Raw genomic sequence first — 12,741 nt, forward strand, 5'->3', positions numbered from 1 at the left:
CTGCTGGCTTGCAAGGAGACAACGTGATGTTTTAACTGGGGTTTGGGGGCACCGGTTTACCTCCGCCTCTTCATTCTGATGCTTGCTTTTTCTGCTTCCTTGTGCAATCACGTTGCCTCATCTTGTTGCTACTTAAGATGACCAAAAATATATGGGCTCTTCACACTTCTCCCTAGCATTCCAATATGGATTCTTCTGGCATCATAAATGGACCTTCTACCATGTTGCTAGGTGACGGCATTTGGATTTTACAAACAAGACAGAAGGCCCAGAAGTTCCGGAACTCAACACTCCCTTTTGCGAAGATTCCATCGTCAGTTGTGTTCCTGCAGCTCAGTGACAGAGCACATGGTCTCAGGTTCAAATCCCTGTCACCTTCACTTGGGGAGCAGCTGTTGCCAAATACTTTCCTGAAAAATACTTTTACTGAGAGCCAGTTTGGTGTAGTGGTTATGAGCGTGGGACTGGAGAGCCGGGTTTGATTCCCCACTCCTCCACTTGTGGCCAGCTGGGTGACCTTGGGCTAGTCACTCACGGCTCTCTGGAGCTTTTTCAGCCCCACCCACCTCACAGGGTTTGTTGTGGGGATACTGATGACATACTTCGTAAACTGCTCTGAGTGGGCATTAAGTTGTCCTGAAGGGCGGTATATAAATCGAATGTTGTTGTTATTATGTTATTATTATTATTCTCTACCTGAGACTCTAGAGGGCTGCTCCCAGTCACAGCAGACCACCCTGAGCTAGAGTAATATATAGTTGTACGCCCCAAGGAAAACTGCTTTCTTAGGGCAAGTGCCCTCCATGTTGCTGACCCCGTGGGTAATTTCTGGAATACTGAGCATGGAAAGTGACAAAATGGCTGCCATGGCCAGGACCAATCACAAAATGACTGTTGTGGGGGCCAGGGGCAATTACAAATGTTGGAAGGATGTAATCCAAGCATACTCCCATGAGGGAAGCAGCTATTTCTGAACGGGTGCTCCCTGGAGACACAAAGGCAACGCCAGCCTGAGCTCATCTGAAACACCTCTTGCTCCAGTGAGCTGGAGAAAAACCAGGAATGGTTCTTTGCTTTGAGGGACCCAGTGAGCTCCAGCAGAAGTTATCCATCAGAAGGTGATCATAGCATCCACGGCACCACCTTGGGGGTTATTGTTTCTTAGAAATGCTCAGCCTATAAACATTTTCAGTGAAGTTATTTATGCTTTATAATCTTTGGACTCTACAGGACTCTACTTACATTCTCTCATCCTAACTCAGTGATTTTCTTTCTTGAGTTTATTTATTCTTCTGGAGCAACATCTCCTGCTAAAGGTCGTTCAACTCTTCTCGGCACCCTTTCCAGATGCCAATACGTATTCTGCAGAGATGTTCAGATATGATTCAGAATAGCCTGTACTGAGCAGACAGGACCTCTAACAGAAGCCCTACCTGACACAGAAATGTTTGAACACTGTATATTAGGGTTCAGCATCCAGAGACTCTGGGACTAAACCCAGCCTTAGTCGTCAACAGAGAAGCAAGAGGGGCATGTAGAGAAGTGGTGGATGTGGCAACGGCTGCGGGTTCCCTCTGGGAAGGATGAAAACCTTTCTATTTTTTTTCCTTCTGTAGATCCTTTGAAAAGGAGTTCCCTTACAATAATCCTTACACAATTGTTTCCCCCCCCAATGCAGAAATAACTTATGTATTGACTTTTCACATTAAGAACTGATGTCTCTTTCTGATTAACAGCTGGGCAAACCTATACGATTACGATCTTGCACTAGTGAACATCTATACAATGGAGGCGTTCAGAATTTTTAAAAGTATCGTGTGCTCTCTCTCCTCTCTCTTTAGATCCCATCAATCATTCCATTTGGGGGGAAAATGTACGCTATGTATTGCACAGCATATAATCTTGGCTCTTCTAAAAATGGTACAAGTTATTGGTTTATATTTTTCGTTGCTTTCCAGTTGCTTCTGATAAAGAAAATGTTGTAATTGGTAGTCAACAGCCATAATTTGGACAACTTCTGTAATTAAAATGGAATGTTGGTACTTATAAATGAAGTATGGAATGTTCTATATTTTTTCTCATTGCTTGTTTGTGGTCCTGATCCACTAGCCACCATCCTCTACTCATCAAAGTAACCCATCTGTAAAACAAAAACTGCACATCTGCATGCCAGGAATTGTATGTTAGGCAGGGCTCGTGGATAGGTGGGGTTTCTGCTTTGTATGCAGAAGGGTCCCCCAGTTCAGTTCCCAGCATCTCCAGTTAAAACCCACAGGTACTGGGAAAAGGTGTTTCTATGACCAAATTCCTGGAGGACCACTGCCAATACAAGGCTACATAGACCAAAGAGGTGACTGAATATAAGATAGCTTCCTATGGGCATGTATCAGTTTTTTACCAATTCAGAAGGAATTCAGGTATGAATAGACTGCTGATACGACCAAGCATCAGGAGTCAAATGGTTCTTCAAAGATCATATTAACATTCATTGTCCTCCCCTTTTAAAACTAACCCAATCAAAGAAGGAGTGCAACAGTTTAAACAAGAATAAATTTATTTGGGATTGTTTAAAGATTTATCGATATACAAAATGTATACAGTTTTGTATCTTTAATACACTATTACCTTTCCTTTCCCAGCCACATAAACCACCATTTAAACAGCTATCGTGTTCGTGCCTTATCGTCTGTATCTATGAGATACACTACGGAATAAAATTTTTTAAAAAAAATTTACTGGGCTTTATGGTGCCCTTCAATTAAAAATTACAATTAGTACCTATGTAACAAAAAAAATGCAGCATGAAACTTCAGTTGGACAACAGGTTCTTCTTGTTGAATACTCAACAAATCTGGGACAGGTAAATTACATTTTATTGGCATAAAGTTGCATTGCAATCTCCCGCATATGACATAATGTAAATCCAACCCTATTTTCTTTTTTTTAAATAAGTACCATATATAACATTACATTAAAAGGTGTTTTCACACAATCTTAAATACGACTAAGGGGCCCCTTTGGACATTACTTCTGTGGAGCGCATGCCTCTGTGCTGCCAGCTCTCTCCAGTGCCACCAAGGTGAACGTCAGGCGATGCAGATGCCCAAGAGGAATTCACGCCAGCATTGTTCCTTCTGGGAGTTGCAGCAAGGACTCTTCCCACAAAGCCCGGAGGTGTGTGTGTGTGTGTGTGTCCTGACGTCACCTGAGAGGCAGGGAAGGATCCACTCCCACACTGCAAAGGTAACATCGCAAAGGACCCTAAAATGTTCCTTGTACATTCAGCTTTCATATACTGTTTTAAGGAGATCTTTGGAAGGCAAAATTTCTGAAGCAGCCACTATTGTTGTAACAAGAAATAGCTCTTCCCTAATACCTGTTTATTTTTTGTTCCGTGTTCTGGACCAGCCTCTATGCTCTTTTGTTCTATACAGTGAGATTATTTCCCCCCCTGCCCCATCTTCTTTTGTGGCTTTGCTACTACACAACGGTGACTTGATAAAACTGAAATGTATTTTTTTTTTAAAAAACCATACACATACATCCCTAAGGAATTTCATGACGCACAATCCATTCCCATGAGAACTGGATCCGCACTTTTGATGCCGAATCCTGATGCAGGAGACAGGCCACCTCTTCACTTCTGGAAACGGACTGTTCCCCACCCCTGCCCAGTTCCCCACTGAACTTGCCCTGAACGCGGACAGATTTCCTTAGGAGCAGCCGCACATAAAGACAGACATGGCACGGAACAGAGAGACTGCACCTCAAAGACACCCTGTGGAAGGGTCAGAATTCTTCAGCGCCTGTGATGCTGAGGAGAAAGAAGGAGGGAGGGGCCCTTTCTTCCATTGCTCTCAACGGAGGACAGAACCCAGCTGCCACAAAGCCCTACTGGTCTGCCTTAAAACCACTAGATCCAAAACAAAACAAAATCATTTGGTCAAGGGCATATTGCACTACTGGATGGAGGGAAGGGAAAAAAAAGATCCCCCTCCAAGGACCAAACTAAAATGTCAAGTTTTCCTTCTGCTAAAGTGTTTCTTTAAAAAGCTATTTCATAAATATTTAATTTCATTCAGCTTTTTAAAAAAAAAAATCACTGACCACCCACTCCAGAGGTGTTTTCCCATACGTTCGCAACGCCTCCTTCTCCCTGCTGTAGTACGGGCCAGTTCACTGTACCAGAGTCATCACAAAATTTCATTTTGCATTTGTGTGGTTTATGCTTTGATGACCTTCTCCATCAAGACAACAGTGCAGGAAAAAATGGGCAAGAACCCAATGACTTCTGCAAGTGTTTGGTTAAAGTCGAAAGAGCCATGCGTGTCGTTACAGCATCAGGTGACTCGAACTTGCTGAGCCCGATTCTTTGGTGCAGCTCCCAGGCTGAACAGTCAGTTCTGGAGAATCATCCTGAGGCAATAGGATTTTGTCTGGGGTGTAATCGTTCCTCTTCAAATCTATCAAAACAAAATGGGAGGGGGGGGGCGTGCGGCAGGGTACAATTATTCAATTATTCCAACTGAACCCCCCCATCTCAAAAGATGAGTAAACATGTGCCTGCATCTCAGCTCTCTCATCTCCACCCAATTCTTCCCTCCCAGGAGCTGGCTGCAGTGTATGTAGCTTTCTTTCTCCTGCATTTTGCACTCACAACCCCAGTGAGATTAGATTAGACAGAGAGATGGTGACTGGGCCAAGGTCACATGGCCGAGAGGGGATTTAAACCAAGTCTTAAACTGACAGTGCACTACCTCCTTCAATGTATGGAGCCAATGTGGAAACCAGAGTCAAGGCTTCCCATAGAGCTACACTGAGCTCTTCTGTCTGATCCACAGCTGTTTGATAAATATACGGAGAGGGATGCATGATCTTAATTTGTCATCAAGTGTCTGGACTTGGACCGATTCTTAGCTGAACAAGGCAGCACCTGATTTACCAGCATGCAGACTACGCATATGCTCAGACCCCACCCCACCTCTAAAAAAAAAAAGAAAAAAATATCAGGGTCTGAAGAAACCTGGAAACTAGTTCTTTTATGTGGAGATGTAGAGACAAAAATTCCGCTTGATTACAAAATGTAGCTACAAAAAGACAATGCTTCCCTTCCTTAAATGGAGCCCCACCAGCGTTACCTGGGAGCTTAAGCTTCCTGCAGCATGAATTGCAGTGGTGCTTCGCTCTGAAGTTCTTGATGGCATCTTCTCCTAGATTTGCAGGCCCAAATACCATATCACTTGACCTTTAAAAGAAAGAGTGTGTTTAAAAAGTATGTAGCCTGCTATACTAAATATCCTACGTGGTCTTCAACAACCAACAATATATAAGGGTGCTTCTGCCTCTTTTTCCTGTTACTAGCGATACGGAAATTAGGTTATAATTCAGGCAACAAGAAAAATCTTTTCCCAGAGTGTAGTAGTAGCTGTTCCCAGTGTGAAGCATGACTGCCATTATTCCATCAACACTAACACTAAGCTAAATTTAGTGGCTTACAAAACTTTAAATTGGTGGGTCAGCTAAAGATCTTATCATCACCAACCTGCCACTCCATCATCTATAGTAGGGCTAAGATTGAAGGGTGTGTGTGTGTGACCTCTAGGCATGCCACACAGACACATGGTCTCATGACTTCTGATGCTGTAGGAACAATCTGGATTGGCTTACCTTTTTTCTCCAGCTTTTATCACAGAGGGATCTGTCAAATTTTCACCCACACCTTCATAAGAAAAAAGGAAGCTATAAACCTGTGAGTTAATGATCAGCAACAGATCGTAACGTTTATAAACCAAGCAAGAACAAATCTAACATCTAAAGGAAAGGGAATTAACACTGTTCATGCATCATTTGAGTCTCCCTGAGGCCTGCAGTTTTTTTGGTTCAGAGGTTTTTAAATGGCACGGGGGCGGGGGTGGGAGAAGGATTTGGTCCACTTCCTTTCTTTGCATTCTAATGTAATGTGCTTATTGACCAGCAGGAACACAATTCTGAGCAATTCAACAACTCATCACAGTTCACTCAAAGCATCTGTTTGTATCTCCCTAAATGAAACTGCCAAGTTAAACAAGTTGTCAATCTGGCTCAGTAGTGCTAACTCTGGTAGGAGCTCTCTGGGGGCAGCAACAGAGAAAGGTCTTTCCCAGTAGATGAGATTCTTCAACTGGAGATGCCCGGAATTGAACACAGGACCTTTGGCATGCAAAGCAGATGCTCCTCGGACTCAGCTAAAGCTTTACAGCTCTTGCCTTGCTCTGCAGAACTCATTTATCATGACCAACATTTCAGGATTTTTTCCTGCTATGAAAATTATGAAGGCAGCCTTATACCGTTATTCCCAGCAGTGTCTACTCCAACTGGAAGTGGCGATCCAAGATCTCAGGCACCACTACTTTAGTTAAAGAGACTGAATTTGGGACCTTCCCCATGCAAAGCAGAGCCTTTACCACTGATCCACAGCCCCCTCTTTAAATGAAGCTGCCTGAGATTAAGTCAGAGGCTTCGTCTATCAAGGTCAGTATTGTCTACTCTGACTGACAGCAGCTCTCCAGGGTCTCAGGTCAATGGTTTTCATGTCTGATCCTGCCTGATATCCCCAAGCCACACACCCCCCACACACCTTTCTTTAAAAGGAAGTGCTGGGCACTGAACCCAGGACCTCCTGTATGCAAAGAAGATGCTCTACCACTAAGCCATGACCCCTCCTCAACTCTGCCTAGGAATGCACTTTAGGGGTTGGATCCAGACTAAATTTTTCACTAATGGAAGGGGGGGGGGTGTAATTTCTGCCAGTTCCCCCTTCCCCCTCCTCATTTGCCCCTCATGAAATTCTTTTCCCCAGGAGCAGCGTTTTGGGGGAAGCGATGGGCTAACAAGGGAACGGACGCTGTTCTGCTGTTGAAAGTGCCTTCCGTTAACGGAACACTTACTCCTCATTCAACCCTACACTTCTTTTTCATGCACAAAGAAGGATGCAGGGAGGGCATGAATTAACAGGAAGCATTCGTGGCATAGTGGATGCAATCAGAACTCAAGCTCAATGAAATGTGTTACTGTTCTGTTCAATGTAACGACCTCCTGGGCACAATGCGAGGTTGCACGCCCAAGTTTCGACAACACATTCACAAGAGAAGGTGTGGCCCTCACCCCTACCAAAGCCACCACTTATTTACCTTGAAGATCCAAGACCAGCAGCTCTCCTCGAGTGTATTCGTAGGTCCAGTGGCTGAAGGCCAGCATCATCTCCTCCAGCATGTTGGTTGGGATGATCTCATCCCCGTTGTTGTTATTGTACTTCCTGAATTCGCCTGTCATGCACTCCTCGACCGCAAACCACTGCCCGGCCGAATGGCAATAGAGGAGGAACACTTCCAGGAATCTTGATAGAAAATACACAACGAGGTAATGTGCGGAAGAAACGATCTACAAAAGGCCTCGCTGAATCCCATACCCACATCTCTAAGTAGGTGCACATTTTCCTTTGACCTCCTGTGTTTCAAATCTTCCTTCTTCCATTTGGCCAAAGAAGTGTAGGCTAATTCACCGTATCCCAATCCACAGCAAAGTTAAGCATGATTTGCTTACTGCATTTTTCCTCCCACCCCTTCCAGATGGTATTCTAGACCCCCGAATCCAAAAAACACCTTTCCTTAGCGCATAGCCCAACTCAGTTCCTTTCTCCCTGCCCACTTCCATCAAACGAGCATTTTGCCGTGCTGAATTTTGCATCTGCTCCACTTTAAGAACCATCCAGTTTCGTGATGATGACAGTTTGAGAACACAGTGCAAAATACTACTACAGTAGCCCTGTGCAATAAAATCTAGCCATTTAATTTGCCATGTAATCAAAGTATTTTTTCCAATAAGCCTGCTATATCATGGTTTTTTTTTTTCTCACCAAAAAGCCACATTGAAAAAGGCAGGAACATTTATTTTATTTCATTTGTGGCAGTCTCAGCAGATTTATTAATGATCAGTGGTATGATCAAAGATTGAAGTTTTGTGTAAAGGTAATCCAAGTACTGTCTTGAGAAAAGCTCAGTTCTACAAGCGGCATGAATTATGGAAATTATACACATTTGCACGTCCCCTCTTATTTTGCATAGCTTATTCTATCATTTTATTATTTTACACAAGTTGTTTGAGTCTGGGGGAAGAGCAAGGACACAGGCCTTGGAGATTTTTCAGCAGGCATCGCCCACACATTTTCAAGCTATCTTCTCGTTCAATAAGGGCTAGAAATTTGGTCTTTTTTAGGACAATAGTGGAGATTCTCAGGAACCCAAATTCTGTCACTAATACACATTTTAGGGGTCTTCTTGTCCCCAGTGGAATCTCAGAAAACACACAGTCCTAGGTATGTCTGATTCACAGGCAAGTAGCAAAAGAGGGTGCCTAAAAGCAACCAGAAGGGATTCTCCAATGCAAAAGGTTCTCCCAAAGCAAACAACTGCGAAAGCTTCAAAGCCCACAGCTCAAACGCAGAAGAACAGTCGCACCTGGGGCTCGATCACTCTGAACTAACTTAGGGAAGCCAGGGAGCACAGAAGCCGTCATCTTGGACGTGCCAGAAAGCACCCTGGGGTCTTGGACTTTCACTAAGGAGTGAGGAGGGCTACGAGATCAACGGGTGGAGTTCTCGTTTTCACCATTTTCCACTAGCTTCCTTTTCTTTTCATGTGTGTTCCTCTTGAAGATGCTATTTATGTAGAACTGAAGCTCTTTGATGCTCTCCCGGATGTCATCAAGAGCTCTGTGAGGAGCAGCCTTCTTTGGAGCAAACTCGTAATCTTCTGGGAGCCAGCGTCTGCACAGCTCTTTAACGGTGCTCACATCAATGATCCGGTAGTGAAGATGCTTCATAAATTGGGGCATGTGTTTGTCGAGAAACTTCTTGTCTGCATGAACCGAGTTTCCTGCAAGAGGACAGAGTCCCGGGGGCATCTGCTGCCGGACAAAAGACAGAAATTTGTACTCTGCTTGGCACAGAGATATTGTGTTCTCTTTCACCGCTTTGGTAAGGCCAGACTTCCCATGATACTCTTTGCACCATTCCGACATGCTGTCCAGTAGTTCATCTGGCTGGTTGATTATCAGGTTGGGGCCTTCAGCCAAGATAGTTAAGTCCGAATCGGTTATGAGGCAGGCCATCTTGATGATCTGGTCTTTCTCAATATCCAAGCTGGTCATCTCCAGGTCCACCCAGGCCGGCCTCTGCCATGGCGGCGCCTCCGTGTCCCTCCAGCACCCCCCTCAGGCAAGTAGAATATTAACTGCTTTGGTCATTCTAATGCATCATTACCTGGCTATTGGTGTCTGCTGATGTTGGATGCTGGGTCCTTCATACCAACAATGAGCCCTGGGAGGGGGGGTGTTGTCAGTGTGTCCCTTCCCACACAACTTGGCACCACATATGCATAGAGAACTGGGTCCATACGGGTGAGTATGAGAATGCCACCTCTGAACATCCATACTTGGACACTTAAAATCCCAGGCTTGAGACTGACCACTGTTCTGTTATACTACTTACCTTGGAGAGTATGGAATTGATTTTGGCTTCATCTGATTGAAGGCAAATGTGAGCTTCTGTGCAGCCCTCTGTTGCTGAATTTCCTAGGGATAAAGAGGGGAAAAACCCACAGCCCTTCGTAAGGAGAACAGAGCCAATAGCTACATTTGCATTTTCTATATGGGTACAACTTTTTTGTATTTCTGTCTTCATGCACACAAAAGGTTGAAGCTATGACACATGGGGAGGCCAAAGTGGGAGCTTGTAGGCTGAATACATCTCCTGCAAAAATTATTTCACCCAGCCTCTGATATCCTTGTCAAATTTTAATAACAACAACAACAACATTCGATTTAAATACTACCCTTCAGGACAACTTAATCCCCACAACAAAACACCCTGTGAGGTGGGTGGGGCTGAGAGAGCTCTGAGAGAACTGTGACTAGCCCAAGGTCACCCAGCTGGCTTCAAGCGGAGGAGTGGGTGGAATCAAACCCAGTTCTCAGATTAGAGTCCCACGCTCTTAACCACTACACCAAACTGGCTCTCCACATTTAGCAAAAAAGGTTTGCCCACAACCTTACTTGTAGCAACAAGTTTTTTCCAAGCTGTAACGCTGTCTCTTCCCCATCTTTCCACATATCCTCACAGCACCAAGAGTATAGCTGCTGGAGCAGTCCCAATAGGCATGTTCTCGCAGCCTAGAGAATAGCTGAAATTGGGGAGGAGACTGTCCCACTCCTTTCCAGGCATCCTCCAGGCTCTTACAAAATACCAGCTGGGACAGTTCAAGCAGGCAAGTTCTCACAGTCTCGAGGATGACTCAAAAGGAGAGACTTCTGCCCCCTGTCTTCCATTCTTGGTTCTCTGGGATTGTACCTCTTTTCGGACTTATAAGTACATATTTCTGTGTCCACACAGACATTGCTTCTAAAGTAGCAATTGATAGGTTTTGTTCTTTGTATTTCCCCCCTTGAAAACTTGGTGAGGTTTCCTCAGCTTTGTACGGACTCCCCAGTCTATACAGGGCCCCATTGTGCAGTTTTTTTGATCCACAAGCTGGGGCTATGTTCAGGATTTAGATATATAAATAAGACAATGTTCTGTGCATACATGTGCACATGATGCTTTAGCTGAGTGTGTTTGCTTCATAAGTGGGAAGCAGCTACTGATGGATGGCACCAACATTATTATGGAGTCCTAGCATGTATTTGTGGCGGGAGGGGTCAGTTTGGAGGGCAAAATTTGCTTTTGTCCCTGAACCACTTTCTGGAGAACAGATTAACCCTCACGGATACAGGAAGTTGTCCGATTCTGTTACACACACGCGTATGCGCGCACAAGAAAACACCATAGAAGAAAAAACCTGTAGCAGATGAATTGTGTGCTCGATCCACCTATTTGCAAGAATACAACTTACTCTTAAACAGAGATGTAACACTGTTTCTTCTTTGTAAATGCTTGACCAAGTATTAATAACTTCAGGTAGAAAAGATTTGATGATATACAGATGGCCTGACTTCAAAATATCGTACTCGGACCAGGTGCAGACCACTTTGAGGGCACGTCGCAAGCCTCCTCCCATCTCTTCCTTGCTTAGGAATTCAATCTTGGCACAAAGACCCAGCTGTGACCAGGAAGACATGCTATTGTTCAAGATGTTTGGAGAGCTTTCTTCAAGACGATACACAGTGACTGGTTCTCCTGTAACGGCAGAGGACACAAACATTAAATGCAGTTGCCTGGAGGCAGGAAGGGTCAGAGGGTCAGGCTGTTTCTTCTATGCTTCCCTGTACCGCAGTGCCCTCTGGAGGCACACCAGTGTAGGAAGTGAGTTGCCTGTAACATGGTTAGCCTTTTCTATAGTAGGATAATGCCTGCAGGATAATGCCTGCTACCATGTGTGATTCAAAAACCAGAGCTGTCAAAATGCCATTCTCTACCCCAGATATCATAGCAGTGGCCATTTTGTTAATGAATGCTTTCTTTGCAATTGTTATAAAAGTCTTTCAGAGTTCACTGCCATCAGGATGTTTCAGGGCTGTTTATTCTGAAGCATAACAGATGCTTGAAGAAGAAATTGGTTTCAGTGAATGTTTCCATAATAATTTCCTGGTATTCTCTGGCTATCAATGGCCTATTTTTAGATGTTGTGGAGAACAAGTATTTCATATTTGGCCTTTGCAGTCAAGGAAATAATCTGCCTGACCTTTAAAAGCCCGTATTGACAATAAGCCTTCTTACCTCTTGGAGGCACAGGGGTGAACGGTATGCTCTGTGACAGCCTCATCAGATTGTTTCTTTCAACAGCTGTAGAGAGGGGGAAAATATTACACAGAGCAATGGGTTAGTGTAGTGAATATTATCAACAAGCTGTGATCTGGCAGGGCTCCTGGTACAAATCTTGCCTTTGCAACAAACTTACTATACAGCTTCAAGCAATCTGTCGTCATTGTTACACATTACTGTCTGCACATCTGCAATAGAGGGGTAATAATACTAGCCTAACAGGGCTGTTGTCCATGTGAAACACTGAGAGTGCTATTTTATTTCACTTATTCTTACTACTTCATAGAAGCATGCTGTCACTTATTATCACCAACTATAGCTTTTTAAGAATACTGACCTGAGTAATAGTAGGTGGTATCCAGAATGGGTTTGAAAGGAGAAGCAATACCTAAACGAAAAGATTCACATACAGTTTATGATTACATTTATAAAATGTATCCTGTTCTTTTTTAAAAAATGATATAACATAGTATATTTAAAAAAGAAATGGCATTCTAGCGACTCTAGACAAATAAGGATTGTGACTGCATATACGAATGACTGGTTCCCCAATCCCCCCAAAGTGGTGGAAAGGGTGCACAAGTGCCAATGAAATTAAGCGGACGAATGCTTAGACAACTGCAAGCATAAAATGAGACAGAAGTACCAAAAGATATATTTAAAAACTACAAGAAGAATTGTTTTATAACCAAGCACTGAATATGTTCACATATAGGTTATAAATTTATGGAAATATTCACTACTGTTGCCTTAATACCGAACAACTTACCATTCAATGCATCTTCTTCAGAAGACCTGTCAGTGACAGAAATTTAAAATATTATTTGTTATCAGAAATTAGCAGATTCTCAATTTTTAAGGGGTTTTTTGGTGCTCTCTCGCCATTTGTGCATATTAACAAAACAATTCTAGAGTTATCGATGTACTAGCCTAAGGCACAGTAAAAG

The 12,741-nt window shown here is 43.6% G+C and overlaps 2 protein-coding genes across 2 annotated transcripts in view; both read right to left on the reverse strand.

Moving 5' to 3' along the window:
- Window positions 1-4,091: 4,091 nt before the first annotated feature.
- Window positions 4,092-12,741, reverse strand: part of TRPM7 (transient receptor potential cation channel subfamily M member 7) — a 67,877-nt gene continuing 59,227 nt past the window's right edge. The window contains exons 32-40 of the mRNA XM_055002174.1: window positions 12,564-12,589; window positions 12,132-12,182; window positions 11,750-11,815; window positions 10,926-11,209; window positions 9,527-9,609; window positions 7,170-7,375; window positions 5,668-5,719; window positions 5,139-5,245; window positions 4,092-4,463 (exon numbers count right to left, since the gene is read on the reverse strand). Of these exons, the coding sequence (XP_054858149.1) occupies window positions 4,333-4,463; window positions 5,139-5,245; window positions 5,668-5,719; window positions 7,170-7,375; window positions 9,527-9,609; window positions 10,926-11,209; window positions 11,750-11,815; window positions 12,132-12,182; window positions 12,564-12,589 (1,006 nt within the window). The 3' untranslated portion in view covers window positions 4,092-4,332. The remainder of the gene's footprint in view (window positions 4,464-5,138; window positions 5,246-5,667; window positions 5,720-7,169; window positions 7,376-9,526; window positions 9,610-10,925; window positions 11,210-11,749; window positions 11,816-12,131; window positions 12,183-12,563; window positions 12,590-12,741) is intronic.
- Window positions 8,589-9,431, reverse strand: LOC129345340 (oligoribonuclease, mitochondrial-like). Its single transcript, XM_055002450.1, has 2 exons — window positions 9,344-9,431; window positions 8,589-9,248 (listed from the first exon to the last, which is right to left on the reverse strand). Exons 1-2 carry the CDS (start codon window positions 9,429-9,431, stop codon window positions 8,620-8,622), a joined length of 717 nt encoding a protein of 238 aa, XP_054858425.1. The 3' UTR covers window positions 8,589-8,619.

This window comes from Eublepharis macularius, chromosome 18 (assembly GCF_028583425.1).
Source record: "Eublepharis macularius isolate TG4126 chromosome 18, MPM_Emac_v1.0, whole genome shotgun sequence".
NCBI classification, from domain to species: domain Eukaryota; kingdom Metazoa; phylum Chordata; class Lepidosauria; order Squamata; family Eublepharidae; genus Eublepharis; species Eublepharis macularius.

Bases quoted from the DNA above. Each gene is read 5' to 3' on its own strand.
- LOC129345340 (XM_055002450.1), bottom strand. From the start codon at position 9,431: ATGGACCCAGTTCTCTATGCATATGTGGTGCCAAGTTGTGTGGGAAGG. The intron at 9,249-9,343 runs GTATGAAGGACC...TACTTGCCTGAG, and splicing joins CCTCCCAGGGCTCATTGTTG to GGGGGTGCTGGAGGGACACG.